Here is an 18,230-nt window from a genome sequence, read left to right as displayed (position 1 = left end):
CTTCCAATTGATATGAAAGCTTGAAGAAGTAATTTTTTTATGATCAATATGATAGGGCTGGTTCAGCCAGCCCTCTTGGCCTTTTTTTTTTTTTCTCCTTCTTCATTTTTCTTCTAGTTTCTTGAAATTTCTAGGAAGTCAATTGATGAATTGTGGTCTTAGTTGGTCATCACACTTATATATATACATAAAAATGGGCACATGGCTGGTCACATGGCCGGCCATGCCCCCCTATTTTTCTTCAATTTTCTCAATTTTTCTCAAGTTTTCTAGAATTCTCCTTAGTTAATAACTAATAAATATTAGTCTTCTCTTGCATGTTTTGTCCACTCATGTGCATAATTAGTCCTCCATTAAATAAAATGTAGACATAATAGGATATGTCACACGGCCAAGGGTTCTTCCGAAATTTTCTTGAACTCCTCGTGAAATTACCATTTTGCCCCTAAGTTCCCACATTATTTCCATTGATCATTTTGCGAATTTCTCCTGTTTGCCCTTAACCTTTCTCAACATTTCCATACTAATAATAATCATAAATAATATTTTCAACCACTCGTACATTGAAATAATTTTTGAAAATGATCTCGCCCCTAACTTTCCACGACGACTTTGGAATTTCCAAACGTACAATATACGGGCTATAACATATGCGATCCAGATACCCGCATTTATTCCAGCCCTTGGAAGAGATCCAAGATGAGACATCAAGATCAAAAGGTATGTATGTTTTCCTTTTATGCTTCTTGGTCGTGTGTGGCCAAATCTTAATGCTATTGTGTTGTGGCCCTGAAAGGCATCGATATTATGGGTTGTTGTGACAGGATGGTAGTGTCATATTATAAGGAAGACTCTGGAGAAATTTTTATAGAATCCCCGAAGACTTTAACATTCGAGGACGAATGTTCTTAAGGGGGGAAGAATGTTACACCTCAGAAAAATCCTCCATTGTTTCCCAAGTGAATGGACCCGTGAGGAGTACGAGTATCCGATATTTTCATGAGTAAGAAATAACATTTGACGACCCTAAGTAAGATTCCAAAGGCAATTGCAATAAGAGATAGGTCATGCCCATAATGGCTAACTATAGATTCTGAAAATGAGGAAAGTTGCAGATTTGCACTTTGGCCAGTGGTCGTAAAATGAATTACGGACCGTAAAGTGGTATACGGTCCGTAAACTGCCATGTTGTATTTCAGCTTCCAAAATTTCAACTTTCTGTCAAATGCTCGAAATGGTTAAAAACAACCTGAAATATGGACCATAAATACGCGCGCATCATATATATATATATATATATATATATATATATATATATATATATATATATATATATATATATATATATGTATGTATATACATTTTACCCGGCCATATAAGCTTGAGGTTTCATAATAGCCATACATAGGCACATATACATAAAAGCCCATAAACATCTTTAGCGTCATCACTATCATCATCATCACCATTATCATCATCTCTGTCAACATCGTCATCATTATCATTATCACTATTATCGTTATCATACTTATCATAGGCATATCATTACCTTATCATAACTTAGCATAGAGCATGCATATGAATTTAAAGACAATCTATGAAAATCATATCATATTTGTAGCATGAACTTCGTAAAAATATCGCATGATCGACGTTATAATCTCTAACTTAGGCTCATCATTACCATCATCGTATATATGGCATATCTCTTACCTTTCTCATATGGAACCCCCTATGAACATAGACTCGTAACTTTTCGGAACATCGGTCATAGGACATGCATTAGAGCTTATAGACAATCTATAACAATATCAGAGTGACATAAGGTCGAGAACCCCCGATAACATTATGGAGTAATCATATACATCATATCTCACCTTGAAGGAACTAACTTTTTAAGGTGAGTGTACACCATGAACAACATCAAGGGATCGTAAATAGGATCATCAACTTCATAGACATCATATCTTGCTTTAGAATCTCTAGGCTTAAACTTACCATCATTATTTTCGTATTCATGACATATTTCTCATCTTTATCTCGTAAGAAGCTCTTTATCAACTTTAACTCATAGTTCCCGGAATGTAAGAAAGTCATGGAGGAGTAGGGAAAATACTATCATATGAATCATTAGCTTCGTAGGAATGTCATATCATGAGCTTGAGGACTTCTAGACTTAGATTCATCGTCAGTATTGTCATGCTCGTAACGTATCTCTTTTCTTTACCTTGTATGAAGCTCTTTCTACTCGTAGACTCATAATTTCCGATACGTAGGAAAATCATGGAAAGATAGGAGGATTCATACCATAGGAATCATGCCTTAGAAAGAAAGGACTAGCCTTACATAACTCTTTCGTTCAACAATTTCCATCGCTTGATTGTTCGCTTATAATGCTCACGTTTCTACCTTCAAAAGAATTCGCATTAACATTAGCTAATCGATTATATGAATGTGCTTACTAAAGCTAGAGAAACTTGGGCATCATTTCCTTTGTTTATACAACTTTCTCCATATCATATATCAACTCCCAAACGTCAATAATAACATTCATAATATCATACTCAATGATCTTCATCAACCGTACATTATTCGATTCTCCTGCTTCCATTTCAAGGGCATCCATAACGATGGTCATCATACAACATTACCTTCATCCCCATATAATGTTTCTCCTATGTTCTTAATATAATTTATAACATAACCATACTCGTAACATACAAAGAATCATGATTCACATTAAGCTACTACTAAAAAATGTCACTATTCTCATATTTCTAACCCCTTTTCTATTTCCTTCTATAATCCAAGTCTTTCAACCTCTCAATATTCTAAATAACATGAATTGATCATAAAACTTACCTTTGATGGTGTAGGAATGGGTTTTGGATAGCAATACTCCACTTGAAGAAAAACCCTAGCTTCAATCCAAGAGATGTTTTGACTTCAAGCAACCCTCAATAGCTTTCTTACACTTGATTCCCTTGGATTTATGATATGAACCTTTGATTTGTCTTGACTTTGTGTTGATGACATATTTAGAACCCTCTAGAACTCTTGAGAGAGATGAAGAAGTGGAAAGAATGAGAAAATAAAAGTGGGAACATGTATTTATACTTGCAACTAAATCAGTTCGTCAGGCATTATACAGACCACTTATACGGTCCGTATAACCATGTACAGTCCGTATAAGTGTCCGTGGTTCACCACAATGGAAAACATTCTTCCTGTTGAGTTATACGGACCCTTATACAGTCCGTATAAAATTCCACGGTCCGTGTAACTCACTGCCTTTCCGAAGTTGTCCTCGTCGCTTCGTTTGATCTCCAATCCTTATAGAACCTTCTTGGCACTTGTTTAACACTTCATTACCAATCTAAGGGACATTATAACTCTTCTCCAAAATATCATTAAGCCATCATTAGTTCGATACTCGTAAATCTTTCCAAAACACAACATTTGCTTTGCCTTCCTTAACATCTTCTGTCTCCTACCTCACATGTCTTTGAAATCTCATTTAGAATCATCAGATGTTATTTCTTACTCATCAAAACATCGTATACGTCGTGCCCTTCGTCAGTCTATTCACTGTGCATGAACGGAAAATTTTTCGAGGTGTAACAGCTCCACTTGATTCGGAGTTGCAGCTGTTGGTACTATTATTTTGTGTATATATGGGCATGGCGCCCTGTCCCGTCTATATGATGTTACACACTCTTTCTAGAGGCTCGTAGACAGTTGTGTAAAGCTAAATGTCTCTTAGCCTTGTCGGCTCATATTTTTGTATATCATTTTGTCAGCCTCGTCGGCTTGTGTATATGTATATGGGCATGTTTGTTGATGTTGATATAAAAGTGCTTTAGCCCAATGGAAATGGTATTACTGATGCGTAGAAATTGTTAACAGGCCATGTGGCTCACCTAGATATAATTGTAAAAGTATGATGAAAGGTGCCCGGTTGGTTAGCTCCGGGTGGCCGTCATGGCCCTCTGGTTGGGTCGTGACAGACTAATAAGAAAATAGGTTCACATAAATTGAAACAGATTGAGTATTTGTTTTTTGGACTCAATTTTCTGATCAAATAAAAAGCCCAGATGGGCATAATTCATTAAAAAAAAAAAGATGAAAAAAAATTTGAAAAATTTACATGCCATAACTACTTCTAAGAGCTATTTATGGATTGTAACTACCTTTTGCAATGTTACATTTCGTAGCTACTATACATGAGGCGCTATAGCTGGAGTGGTCATTGGGCATATGCTTTGCCCTTGCGCGCTCAGGTTCGAATCCCGCTGGCCACATTTTTTTTTCGAGAAATTGCAATTTCGGTTGTATTTCTGTGTTTTTAAATACAGCAAAATACATGTATCATAAAAACAGAGTGGAGTAAATTCTTTAAATACACGAGGGAGTTGTGTATTTCATTATATTTATATATTGATAATCCTTTTATTTTGGCTGTATTTAAATGTGCAAGTTTCTACTATATATAAATACAATCAAATACACATGTATCTGACTGTATTAACAAAATTGGTTGCACCACATTCACGTCATATGTATTTGATGTATTGGGCTGTATTTCGAATAGCAACCTAACATTTCGCTATATTTGACTGTATTTTAGTGTATTTGGTCAGATGTATGTCACATGTATTTGGTGTATTCAACTGTATTTCGGATAGCAACCTTACAACTGTATTTCGGATATCAACCTTACAACTGTATTTAAAAATACAGAAATACAGCCAAAATTGCAAAGGTAGCTATGATTTGTAAATTGCAAGTTTGCAGCTATATATTGTTAAGAGCTTATAAAAGGTAGCTATTTATGTAAGTTACCCAAATAAATTTAAATTTACACTGAAGGTGGACTATTCCGGGTAAGTAACTCAAATATGGGCCCAATTTGGTTGTAATTGGGCCCCAATTAACATACAGTGTAATCATCTCTTCCTCAATCCATGTGCTCAAGTCTAAAATCACAATTATTTTCGATCTGAAGGAGTAAAATATTTTTTGAATCTTATAGTTATAAACTTGTCAGTCAATATATTTGAATTGTTAACTTTTTAAATATAAAAAGATGCTTTCTTTTTTGACTGACCAAAAAAGAAAATAACACACTACATTTAGAATAGAGGGAGGGGCCGAACAATATAGGAAGAGTGGATAAGCATAAGCAACAAGTCAACCCCTTCTCTCTTCTCAAAACACAACAATGGAAGTTCTCGGTCATGGGCATGGGCTACTACCCCTCGGTGCTTTTAGGCCTTGTCAAAAACAACAAAGGTGTCAACTTGTCGGCTCAATCCATTTTCTTAGCTCTCCAGTCCCATATTCTCTAATATCAGTAAAGGTTCGTGTATCTTATCAGTCTGTTCATTTCTTAGTTTTCCTACCATTTCTGAAATGGGGAATGAATGTTCAGTATAGGAATAATGATATAATAAGGATGCAAGCAGTGCAAGAAGAAGAATATGAGTTGAAGCAAATGAAAGATATGGCTGCTTCTAAAAAGAGATGGGATGCTCTGGTATTTTTTTCTCCCACCACTCTTTTGCTACTTATGATCAGACGTCTACATCAAAGATCAATATTATTTTATTGGAATAGCCTGAAATTGCTTCTGGTTTTACAATGTTACATTTGTGAATTCCACTGATAGAAACAAAATTTACCTTGAGGTTCCAAGTTCTTATCCTAGACACTATATTTTTATTTCTCGAACCCTTTTAGTGAAAATTCTGGATACACCATTGCACTGGCAAGGGAAATATAGATAAAAGGTTGTGATGATAAGCTAGCGTAGTGCGTGCCATCACCGCTCGTGATTGTCTTGGTTTCCTTTTCTTATTTGTTTTGCTTCTTGCTTCTCCATCCTTGTTGCTGGCAATTATCACAAGTATTTGCAATTTCTTTTTTTCCCCTCCCCCTTTAAGGCAACTATTAAAGAGAAATATTGTTAGTGAAGTTTGTAACTACTCCCAGATTTAGGTTTGTTTCTATATAAACAGACGAGTTAATGGTCAAAAACACAGTTGCACAATCACTTTTCGCGAGTTTCACACCCCAACTATCCGTTGTTCCCTTTTTCTACCTAAGCTATCTCCATCTATGTATTAAAACATACCTCAACTATCAGTTGTTCCCTTTTCCTACCTGATAGGGTTTAGGATTTTCAGGTAGGAACAGAGAACAACTGATAGTTGAGGTGTGATTTTAATACATAGATGGTGATAGTCAGGTAGGAAAAGGAAACAGCTGATAGTTGGGGTGTGAAACTCGCGAAAACGTGATAGTTCAGGTGCATTTTTGAGCATTATCTCTAAAAAGAAAAGTAGCTTAGCTTTATTTCAGTTGCCACAGAAGAAGAATTAGATGGATAGAGAATGTAGAGGGGAAAGTGTTAGGTGTGGAATTGGCCAAACAAGTCAATTCTTTTGTTCACATAGTCGTGATGTAAGCGCTTACCTCATAATAGTCGTGATGTAAGCGCTTACCTCATCATAGGAAATTCATTCCTATAAATAGGTAGCTTATGGTTCATTTGTAAGATATCATTAAGATCATTTGCTATACATATCCCAAGAGAGAAAAAATCTAAGAGAAATACTCTTAGTGAAAGGCCTAAGTAAGAGAAGGTCTTTGAGAGAATTTTCTGTGGTAAAAATTCTTGAGTGTAATTGGGATTGGGGTTGTGAGGTTGAGTGTTGTAAACACTTGTAATATTTCTTCTTTAATAAGATCTGCAGCAGCAACGTGGACGTAGCTCTCACATTGAGGGTGAACCACTATAAATCTGTGTGTGCTATTTATTCTTCGCTTACATCACGGCGTAAGTAGGTTCTGTCTAAGGAGGTTGGTATTTAAGTGGTCCAGCTGTGACCCTCCAATCTTTCCTGGGAACCTGCTTACAAAGGTCGGATTTGGGATTTAAATCCTAACAACTGGTATCAGAGCAACAGGTTGTGTTGTGATTTAGAAACGATGGGAGGCGAAGATGGTACGACGCACGGCATCGGTAAATTCGATGGTACAGACTTTGCGTTCTGGAGAATGCAAATTGAAGATTATTTATATGGCAGAAAGCTTCATGAACCTCTGAGTCCGAAACCAGAGGAGATGAAGCAAGCAGATTGGAATCTCCTAGACAGACAAGTTCTGGGAGTCATTCGGCTGACGCTGTCAAAGAACGTTGCTCACAATGTGGCAAAGGAGAAGACCACTGCAGATATGATGAAGGTATTGTCTGACATGTATGAGAAACCTTCGGCAAATAATAAGGTATTTCTCATGAAGAAACTATTTCATCTAAAGATGATGGAAAATGCTCATGTTGCTGCACACGTAAATGAATTCAATACCATTGTAAATCAATTGTCATCGGTAAAAATTGACTTCAATGATGAAGTGCAAGCTCTAATTTTGTTGGCATCCCTACCAAATAGCTGGGAGCCAATGAGAGCAGCGGTTAGTAATTCTGTCGGCAGTGACAAACTAAAGTTCACCGATGTTAGGGATCGTATCCTTGCTGAGGAAGTGCGCAGGACAGATTCGGGAGAGGCATCGACGAGTTCTGCTTTTAATGTTGAAAACAGAAGCAGAAATTATGACAGAAACTACAACCGAAATAGGGGCAGATCGAAGTCAAGGAATGGCAGGAGTCAATCCAGACCAGGACGAACACATGAGTGTTGGAACTGTGGAAAACCAGGTCACTTCAAGAAGAACTGCAGGGCGCCAAAGAAGGAGGACAACAAGGGGGCTGGAATCAACGCTGCTACGGAAGACATTGGCGATGCGTTGTTGCTATCGGTTGACAGCCCGATAGACTCTTGGGTGCTTGACTCAGGAGCGTCCTTTCATACCACCCCACATCATGATATAATGACAAACTACGTGGCTGGGAATCTCGGCAAAGTTTATTTAGCCGATGGAGAGCCGCTAGACGTTGTTGGCACGGGAGACATTAATTTGAAGATGTCAAATGGATCCTCGTGGAAGATTACAAAAGTTAGACATGTTCCAAAGCTGATGCGAAACCTGATCTCAGTAGGTCAGCTTGATGATGAGGGATATGATCTCAACTTTGGTAATGGGTCTTGGAAGGTGGCGAAAGGTGCTATGGTAGTTGGCCGAGGAAAGAAGATTGGCATTCTCTACATGACGACTAGCTGTCGTGATACTGTTGCTGTGGTTGACAACACAAAGAAGACAGATTTGTGGCATTGTCGGCTGGGACATATCAGCCAGAAGGGGATGAAGCTGTTGGTGACAAATGACTTAATTCCGGAGCTGAAGACGGTGGACCTTCATACGTGTGAGAGCTGCATTCTCGGAAAACAAAAGCGAGTAAGCTTCTCAAATGCAGGCAGGGAGTTGAAGGTCGAGAAGTTGGAATTGGTGCACACAGACGTGTGGGGACCTACCACTGTCCCCTCCCTTGGAGGATCACACTACTACGTGACCTTCATTGATGATTCAACCAGGAAGGTATGGGTTTATTTTATGAAAAATAAATCCGATGTGTTTAGTGTATTCAAAAGATGGAAAGCCATGGTCGAGAATGAAACAAACCTCAAGTTGAAGTGTTTGAGGTCCGACAACGGCGGAGAATACAGCGATGGTGATTTCAAACGATACTGTGCCGATAATGGGATCAAGATGATGAAGACTATTCCTGGAACGCCGCAACAAAATGGAATAGCCGAAAGAATGAACCGAACGTTGAACGAGCGTGCTCGGAGTATGAGAATACACCCTGGACTGCCCAAGACATTCTGGGCAGATGCAGTCAATACCGCGGCCTTCTTAATTAACCGAGGACCGTCAGTTCCCTTGGATTTCAGAATTCCAGAAGAAGTTTGGAGTGGCAAGAAGGTAAATCTTTCATTTCTGAAAGTGTTCGGTTGCTTATCATATGTTCATAATGATGATACAGCTAGAAGCAAGCTTGATCCAAAATCAAAGAAGTGTTACTTTATTGGCTATGGTGACACCGAGCTTGGTTACCGATTTTGGGATGAACAAAATCGGAAGATCATCCGAAGCAGGAATGTTGTCTTCAACGAAGAGGTATTGTACAAAGACAAACTGCAAAAGAATTCAGAATGTCAGGACAAGGAATCGGAAATAGTCGATTTGAGGGACTTTCCGACACCTGAGCCGCAGCCTGGTACAACCGAGGCAGAGGAACAAACAATCCGAGAAGGTGCTGATGAAAGTGTTGATTCTGAAACAAATGAACAGACGCCAATCACAGAGCTGCGTAGATCATCCAGGATCAGGAAGCCGCTTCACAGGTACTCTCCATCCCTTAACTACATTCTACTCACTGATAGAGGGGAGCCGGAATGTTATGAAGAAGCAATGCAAGTCGATGAATCGACTAAGTGGGAGCTGGCAATGAAGGATGAAATGGATTCACTATCGGCAAATCATACATGGGAATTATCCGAGTTGCCAAAGGATAAAAAGGCATTGCAAAACAAATGGGTTTATCGGATAAAGGAAGAACCCAATGGAAGCAAGCGTTATAAAGCAAGGCTGGTTGCAAAGGGATTTCAACAGAAAGAAGGCATTGACTATACGGAGATCTTCTCTCCCGTAGTCAAGATGGTGACTATCAGAACTGTTCTTGGGTTGGTAGCAAAGGAAAATCTACATCTGCAACAGATGGACGTGAAAACTGCATTTCTTCACGGTGATCTAGACGAGGAAATCTACATGCGACAGCCGGAGGGATTCAAAATCAAAGGAAAGGAGAATCTGGTGTGCAAACTTCAAAAGAGTCTGTACGGACTAAAACAGGCTCCAAGACAGTGGTATTTAAAGTTTGACAGCTTTATGAAGAAAGCTGATTTTTCAAGGTGCGAGGCAGATCACTGCTGTTACTTCAAAAAATTTGAAGACTCGTACATGATACTGCTACTCTATGTCGACGACATGCTAATCGTAGGAGCAAACCTACAGGAGATTGATCGGTTGAAAAAAGGGTTATCGGAAGAGTTTGCAATGAAGGATTTGGGAGCTGCAAAGCAAATCCTTGGGATGAGAATCGACCGAAGCAAGGAGGGCATCAAACTCTCACAAGAAGAATATGTGAGGAAAGTTATCAAAAGGTTTAACATGCATGATGCCAAGCCAGTCAGCACTCCCTTGGCTGGACACTTTCGGTTGTCAAAGGATCAGTCGCCGACAACCGAGGATGAGAAGAAGCAGATGGACAAGATACCTTATGCATCTGCAATCGGTAGTCTTATGTATGCAATGATATGTACAAGGCCAGACATTGCACATGCAGTGGGAGTTGTCAGCCGATTTATGAGCAATCCGGGAAAGCAACACTGGGAGGCTGTGAAGTGGATATTCAGATATCTGAAAGGCAGCTCGAGTTCAGCTCTGTATTTCCGAAAATCAAAAACAGGATTGCAAGGGTATGTTGATGCTGACAACGGTGGTGATATTGATAGCAGAAAGAGCACATCCGGGTATGTTTACACCTTCGGAGGTACTGCAATCTCTTGGGTTTCCAAGTTGCAAAAGATAGTAGCTCTCTCTAGTTGTGAGGCTGAGTACGTTGCTGTGACGGAGGCCACAAAGGAAATGATGTGGCTACAATCTTTTCTGCGGGAATTGGATCAGGACCACGAGGGAAGTGTGCTATATTGTGATAGCCAAAGCGCCATTCATTTGGCAAAGAACCCGGTTTACCATGCTCGAACGAAGCACATACAACTCCGGTACCATTTCATTAGATCAGCTTTGGAAGATGGAGCGCTGGTGCTTGAGAAGATCGCAGGGAGTCAGAATCCAGCAGACATGCTGACAAAGGCAGTGACGATAGACAAACTGAAGCTATGCTCAACTTCAGTTGGCCTGCACGAAGTATGAAAGTAGGAAAGAGCTGCTGCATCGATCAAAGTGTGAAGACAAATTAAAATTAGTCTTCAAGTGGGAGATTTGTTAGGTGTGGAATTGGCCAAACAAGTCAATTCTTTTGTTCACATAGTCGTGATGTAAGCGCTTACCTCATAATAGTCGTGATGTAAGCGCTTACCTCATCATAGGAAATTCATTCCTATAAATAGGTAGCTTATGGTTCATTTGTAAGATATCATTAAGATCATTTGCTATACATATCCCAAGAGAGAAAAAATCTAAGAGAAATACTCTTAGTGAAAGGCCTAAGTAAGAGAAGGTCTTTGAGAGAATTTTCTGTGGTAAAAATTCTTGAGTGTAATTGGGATTGGGGTTGTGAGGTTGAGTGTTGTAAACACTTGTAATATTTCTTCTTTAATAAGATCTGCAGCAGCAACGTGGACGTAGCTCTCACATTGAGGGTGAACCACTATAAATCTGTGTGTGCTATTTATTCTTCGCTTACATCACGGCGTAAGTAGGTTCTGTCTAAGGAGGTTGGTATTTAAGTGGTCCAGCTGTGACCCTCCAATCTTTCCTGGGAACCTGCTTACAAAGGTCGGATTTGGGATTTAAATCCTAACAGAAAGATTAAAAATAAACGTGTTGCTTAGTTCAATTTTTGGATAATAAATGATAGAAAAGTTAAAGTTTCACGTTAACATGTGAGGGAGTTATGAATGGATCGCAAACTAGAGGGGATGATTAATTGTCCCTAGAAAAGAGAAAAAAGAAAGGCCAAGTATATCATACTCTTTGAACTTCCCATGGTTCAGTTTGTAGTTTGTGGTTGTTCATGTTTGTAGAGTAATTAACTAGCTCTACGAATAGAATAAATGCCCTTCTTTGGATTCAGGTGCTCCTGATTATACACAAACACAGACACACACACTGTGAGCGTATGTATATATTTATATAGAGAGAGAAACTTTTCATACAAGATTATAGTTAAGTACTTACTCAGTTTTTCAATAGAATAGCTAACTTTATTTCATTGATCTTCCAACTGCCTTCAACTACTGGGTTTCTTTATTTTTTCAATTTTTTTCTATAAGTAACTCGCTTTACAAGACATGGAATATCAAATAATTATATCTTATGCCATTCTCGCTCTCATTTTGGCGTGTACTGGTTAATGTCTGACATGCAGCTAGCATTAAATAAAGTTCTGATGTTGTAAAAGCATCACATATGAGCACAGAGAATATTAAGCTGTTTGATGACTGCATCATTTCTATTACAGGATTGTGTGTCAAAATGTGAAAGTAAGGGCTATGAACATGTTCTGTTCTCTTAGAAACTTCTTTCCAATTGACTGCCAACCTAGAGGAAGTGGATAAGTTACTGCATATATAGTTGCAACGATGTTTAATTTGGCCTTCTTTAGAACAGAGTTTGTTATTTTAATTAAAGAATGTTTTTCGAGCCCCATCCTCCTAGGTGATGTGTTATGTCACAGTTTCAGCTTGTTAGAAATCATAAGTCACATAATCATTTAATTCGTGCTGTTCAGTGACATCTTAAGCCATGACTCATCCTTTATTAAATATTCTCCAATATGATAATAACATTTGTGCTTCCCTTTTTATTGTAGATCAGGGATGGGAAAGTTAAAGTTCTTACTCCAAGGGAAGCTGGTTATGCAATTCAACTCTCGAACAAAATGCTGCTTGATGTTCGTCCCTCTATGGAGCGAAAGAAGGTGGATTCGACCTTCTTCTAAAACAACTTCTCTCTACTATCCACATAAATGGCTCAGCATAGTGTTACCTACAGCTTTCCGTTATTTCTCTTTACACAATCCTCATTTAATTGTGCCAGTATTTGCGTAACTTTGTTTCCATTGCTCCAGTATCATATTATTTGTTGTTGTCACTATTCTTTTCTCTATTAATTTCAACATGGCTTCTTCACTACTATATTTCTTTTTCAAACCTGCGTTGAATTGTTTTAATTGAACCGAGGGTCTTTCAAAAATAGCCTCCCTGCCTTCACAAGGTAGGGGTAAGATGTGCGTACACATCACCCTCCCCAAACCCCACTTGTGGGATTATACTGGATATGCTGCTGTTGTTGTAGTATTTGCTTAAATTTGCATGTCAGTGGCTGTTCTTCTTTCAAAACACCTTGCTATGGTTCAAGTCTGTTGTCTAAGCTTATTAATGTTTGTGATGCGTGAATTCCCAAGTTTCATTGAAAAACAGTCCTCTAAAAACTCTAGGTTCATGCCTTTTGGGATATGAATTAGATTAAAAGAAAAATACTTCCCTTCTTAAATGATCATATTCCTGATTATCATGATCAGTTTAACTGTTTTGCAGGCATGGGTAAAAGGCTCCACCTGGATTCCAGTTTTTGATGTCGATACTAGTTTAGAACTTGGTACTCTTTCCCGGAAAGCAACAAACTTTTTGATGGGTAACACACTTTCCTAATGACACGCACGAGATGCATTTTTACTATACTTTTTTATCTTTATAAATACTTGGTGATACACAAAGACAAGCTTACTTCAGTCCAAAAAGATGCATAACTAGCTTATGTGTTATAGATAAAGATCAATTTGTGGCCTATCACAGGTGTAGTCCTCACTCATTCTCTTTCTTTCTTCATTATATTCCTTAATGAGGAGTGCTTTGCTTCTTATTGTGGAACAGGAAACCCTCTATGAAATACAAATTGTCAAATTCATTTGACAGATCTTCGGTTTGATATACTCGCAATGTGGAAATCTAAATTTGACTATTCAGACTGTTAATCTTTTGTTTGAGAATTTATTGACAAAATTTAATCTTTTTCAAATTATTGCAGAAAGTTGGAGTATGTGTGCTACAAAAATCCTTTTTTAGCTCCTATAACATAAAAACAATCTTAATCATTTAAAAATATAGTGCCAGAAAAAGGATATGTATCAATACCTATTTGGAGTATCCGTTCTACAAACATCCTTTTCTAGTTCCTATAACATTGGAACAATCTCGAAGAGTCTTAAATATAATGCCAGTTTTTTTTGTTTTTTTTCACAAAAGAAATTTACCACCACTATCTTTTTCCATTATAATATATCAAAGATTAGTTGTGTCTGATACACTTATATATATAACTTTGTAAATAGAATAGATACATGTCTTTTGACTGTCATAATACAATTCACTAAAGTTCTGATCACCGATTTTTTGGATATTCTTCACAATAGGAGGTTGGTGGAGTGGTGTCCCTGCTCTGTCTTACAACAGGTATGCTATAAACAAGCCCCTTTTATATAATATGTAAATTTATTTTTCATGTCAGTTCCTTATTTTGGTTATAAAGAATAACTTAATATCCTTTACAGACAATTCTTATCAAATGTTGAGGAGAAATTTGGCAAAGATACAGATCTTATTGTGGCATGCCAGAAGGGATTGAGGTGAATTTATCTGTCTATGATGTAAAATTCTGCACTCCAGTGGCTGAATACAAGTACATGTAGGTGAAGTTTGTCAGTATACTTGTGTCGCAAAGGGAGTGGGCGTTCATGTATCTCCATTGTGATCCAAGTTTACAACTCAAACTAAATTATGAGAATATGGAATAGAACATGAAAACTCATTGTGCAACTATCTTAAATTGGATCCTTTGTATAGATGTTACTTTATGACGTAGTAGGTCGAGGTCTATGGTCAGACAGATAGAGTAGGTGGTTCTTATGTTCATATATAATTAACCTGCTGATTTGCTCATGCGGAGCCCTTTTCATCAGGCAGGTCCATTGCGGCTTGTGAGGTGCTATACAATGCTGGTTACAGCAACATTTTCTGGGTTCAAGGTGGTTTAGAAGCTGCTGAAGAAGAGGTTCTTATTTGTACCTTTTTTGCTTTAATAATAAATATGCATCTTCCTAGAATATACAGTATTGAAATGCAATTTGGATCAGGATCTTGAAAGAGAAGGTCCTCAACCATTCAAGTTTGCAGGAATTGGTGGGCTTTCAGAGTTCCTTGGGTAAGTATCTCCTTCATATCTCATAATGACATTCTACTTCTGGTGTCTACAATTTTGATGTAAAACAGCTGTATTTCATGTTTTTAAAATATATGCATCTTTTAGATGCATGAAGGCAAGACCAGAGATGATGTTATCAATTATGCACTGTACCTCTGGCGTATGCAGGATTTCTCACAAGCGGTGTCAACACTTAAGGAAGTGAACAAATGAATAAATTGCACTAAATATGATGTCATTTTAATCAGATGCCACTTAAATACATAATAATATAAGTAGCCGTGACAAGTTTTTTGACTTCTTATTCTAAGCAGGCATGCTTGTTTTAATGCCAAATTGAGGTTGCAGGTTTGAACCAATGATTTTCTATTCTGGGAGTGCAAGTTTTAAAACAAATTCGTCTCAAAATGACGTCGTCTCAAGGCTTATTTGTTAAAAGAAAAAATACAAACCTAACAAATGCACAATGGAGTTTCAAACATGAACTTTCTCGAACACTTAACCCAGCACATCTTTTTTATTAAGTGGGTCATCCGATATATTATATAATTATTTTATTTTCTCATAATAATTATATATATTCATAGGAGTTTTTTGATGAAACCACTTCATTGAAGGTGCATGCGCTCTCCTGGCAAGTTCTTTCTATCTCTTTGAATAAATAGCACAATGTATGTAGTTGCTGCCTAACTATTGGAGATGGTCTTTCATTTAAGTTTGCCTTCTAAGGAGTGAACAGAATATTTATCTCTCTTTATTAATGTGTTTCCATTCCTATGATTCACTAGCTATATGGGTAGCACATAACTTGAGCAAGGGCTCGTAGGTTACTCATGCCTAACAAACATCCGATAAATTGCCTCTCTTTAAGACGTATTCATCATATATTTAACTTGATTGTTTATCAAAGTGGGAAGCTCTGTTTATAGTTATGGGTAGGTGCTTGGGAGAAAAGTTTAGATCAAAGGCTTGTATTAATAGCCATGTAGATTAACTTTTGTTATAAAGTAGTTTGCTTTGCAGTCACTTAGAGTTGTTTGAATGTTTTTAGTTGGACTGACCAACAGAGAGATGCTGCTGCTAAAGAGGGTTGGGGTTACCGATTAACTTTTTCTGCCCGACTGGTACTTGGTTCTCTTCCCTTTGTGAATAGCATAGAACAATGCTGTGTTTCTTAAGTGAACTAATGCTTTTTGTGATCACAGGTTGGAGTAGTTCTTGGTGCTGATGCCTTGCTTATTGGAGCACAGAAAGTAGGACAATATCTTCAGGACTTAAGGTCTCACTAGTTGGAGCTTCAAGTTACAGCCTCAAGGAAATTATTATTTTTTTCTTTTCGTAAAGCGACTTCCCTAGCATCCTTTTTCTGAAGCTAGAGACGACTGAGATGAAAATCCATTCCCATGACTGTCTCTGGGCCCGGCCTTTAAATGCCTTGTACTGAGGCATCACACCCCTTGGGGTGCGGGGTGCGGCGCTTCCCCAGACCCTTGCTAATGCGTATGCTTTGTGCACCGGGCTGCCCTTTTTGTCATCTCATGTAGAAAGTGATTGCCTTGTTAATTTGTTTAATGTGACTTCAAAAGTTGGGTGGTTTTTAATCTGCATAACTATAGGTTTGACTTCAAAAGTTGGTGATTTTTAAGCGGGTTTGTGAAGTAACCATGTTCATACAAGAACAGCAAGGCAAAATCAAGGGTCCATGGCTCCACATAATTATTTCTTTACTTATTGACTTTCTTTTCCTCACTAATTAATGAATCAACCATGTTTTTTCGAATTGTTCGTCTACTTTATTCAAAACTATAATGAGCTGTCTTGTCTTGTTTCGTGCCATCACACATCAGAAATATAAACGACCTAGAATTGAAGTTAAATTACTTTCACGGCTAGATCTAAAAATCTCTTCATCTAGCAGCCCCAAGTATGAGCTAAACTTTGAGGTCAATGGTGCTGCCTGGGGGCGTTCATGTTTTGCTAAAAAGCTAAATCCAAATCGAAAATAACCAAATCAATTAAATAAAGCAATACTTAGGTTTGGTTTGGTTTTAAGTTTTTAAAAAATGGCAGCATTTTGTTTGATTTTATCTAAAAACAAATTTAAGAGAAAATCGAACCAAACTGATAAATTATATACACCATTTTTATAATTATATACATGTAATATATCAATTTCATAAATAATCTTAAATATTTTGTATAGTTTTTCATCAATTTCATAAATGGCACAAGTACTAGCTTTTCAGGAACACGAGGTCGGAAAGTCAAGCAAGTAGAGATATAGGAAGAAATTCTAGTTGGATTTGCATCGCCTGGAACAACTTCTCGTCAAAAAGAGGTTGCGATTGCAGCTCAAATTTCACCTTAAAAGGCCAAGGAAGCAGCTAAGGCAGCTCAATTAGTTAAAGAGAAGGAGAAACTCGTTCAATTGCAAGCACAAAAAGCGAAGGAGGCAGCAAAGGTAAATCAAGTTGGCTGAGATTAATGCTCCGGTGGTAATGGGACATACACCTATGAGTGCGATCGCGAGCGGATGAGGTTGAAGAAGAGCTAAACCAGCCGAAAAAGAGGAGCTCGGTTTGGGATAAATTTACATCTCAAAAACATCGAATGCAGGGTTTAAATTGGATTATATTGTGCCAGAGAAACATATGAGTCCTCAATTGTTGAAATCGATTTGGATGATATAGAATCTGAAATTGATACTGGAAAACTGCTATGGTTTGTTATTTATTAGGTGCGCATCCTCCCTATACTGTCATAAATGGATACATACAACGAATTTGAGCTAAACATGGACAGACTAATATAGCTATGCTAAAAAATAGTGTCATAACAGTTCGATTTGATACAATGGAGCGTAAAAGTGAAGTGTTGCAAGGGGGAATATACCATTTCGACAATAAGCCTTTTATTGTCAAGGCTGGGGATCCAGGAATGGAATTCACTAAGGAAGAGTTGTACTCAGTCCTGATTTGGATGAAACTTCCAAGACTGGATTTTAAATATTGGAGCTCTATTGGTTTAAGTAAGATAGGCAGCTTGATTGGGAAACCATTAATGGCTGATCACAATACAGAGAATAAGAAGGGGCTGAATTTTGCAAGGATTCCAGTGGAAGTAAATATGGATGCTAAACTCCCAGATACAATATTCTTTAGGAATGAAGACGGGACATAATAGATCTTTGTCTATGACTTGAAGCCCACACTATGTAGCTTTTGTGGTAGGTATGGGCATCCATTAGATGAATATACGAAAAGAATCCAGTTGCAAAGAAGGAAATGGCTCAAATAGGAGTTCTAATAGAACATGTTGGTCAG

General features: G+C 37.8%; 1 protein-coding gene across 2 annotated transcripts; it reads left to right on the top strand.

Annotated features, from left to right (window-relative positions):
• The first annotated feature begins 5,149 nt into the window (after nucleotides 1-5,149).
• LOC132617526 (rhodanese-like domain-containing protein 11, chloroplastic) lies at nucleotides 5,150-16,537 on the top strand. Of its 2 annotated transcripts, XR_009573757.1 has the most exons (11): nucleotides 5,150-5,359; nucleotides 5,432-5,536; nucleotides 12,518-12,625; nucleotides 13,245-13,341; nucleotides 14,120-14,159; nucleotides 14,258-14,332; nucleotides 14,670-14,757; nucleotides 14,840-14,907; nucleotides 15,495-15,541; nucleotides 15,959-16,031; nucleotides 16,113-16,162. XR_009573757.1 is itself a non-coding variant. In XM_060332539.1 (10 exons), the coding sequence occupies exons 1-10, from the start codon at nucleotides 5,222-5,224 to the stop codon at nucleotides 16,194-16,196; spliced, it is 876 nt and encodes a 291-aa protein (XP_060188522.1). In that variant the 5' UTR covers nucleotides 5,152-5,221; the 3' UTR covers nucleotides 16,197-16,537. The 2 variants fall into 2 exon arrangements, 1 of the variants encoding a protein (XP_060188522.1); XM_060332539.1 differs by lacking the exon at nucleotides 15,495-15,541 and having other exon boundaries at nucleotides 5,152-5,359; nucleotides 16,113-16,537.
• The last annotated feature ends 1,693 nt before the right edge of the window (nucleotides 16,538-18,230 follow it).

The sequence above is a fragment of the Lycium barbarum genome, chromosome 11, assembly GCF_019175385.1.
Source record: "Lycium barbarum isolate Lr01 chromosome 11, ASM1917538v2, whole genome shotgun sequence".
Lineage (NCBI taxonomy): Eukaryota > Viridiplantae > Streptophyta > Magnoliopsida > Solanales > Solanaceae > Lycium > Lycium barbarum.
Note: the sequence above shows the minus strand (reverse complement) of the source record. Positions and strands in the feature narration are given on the sequence as shown.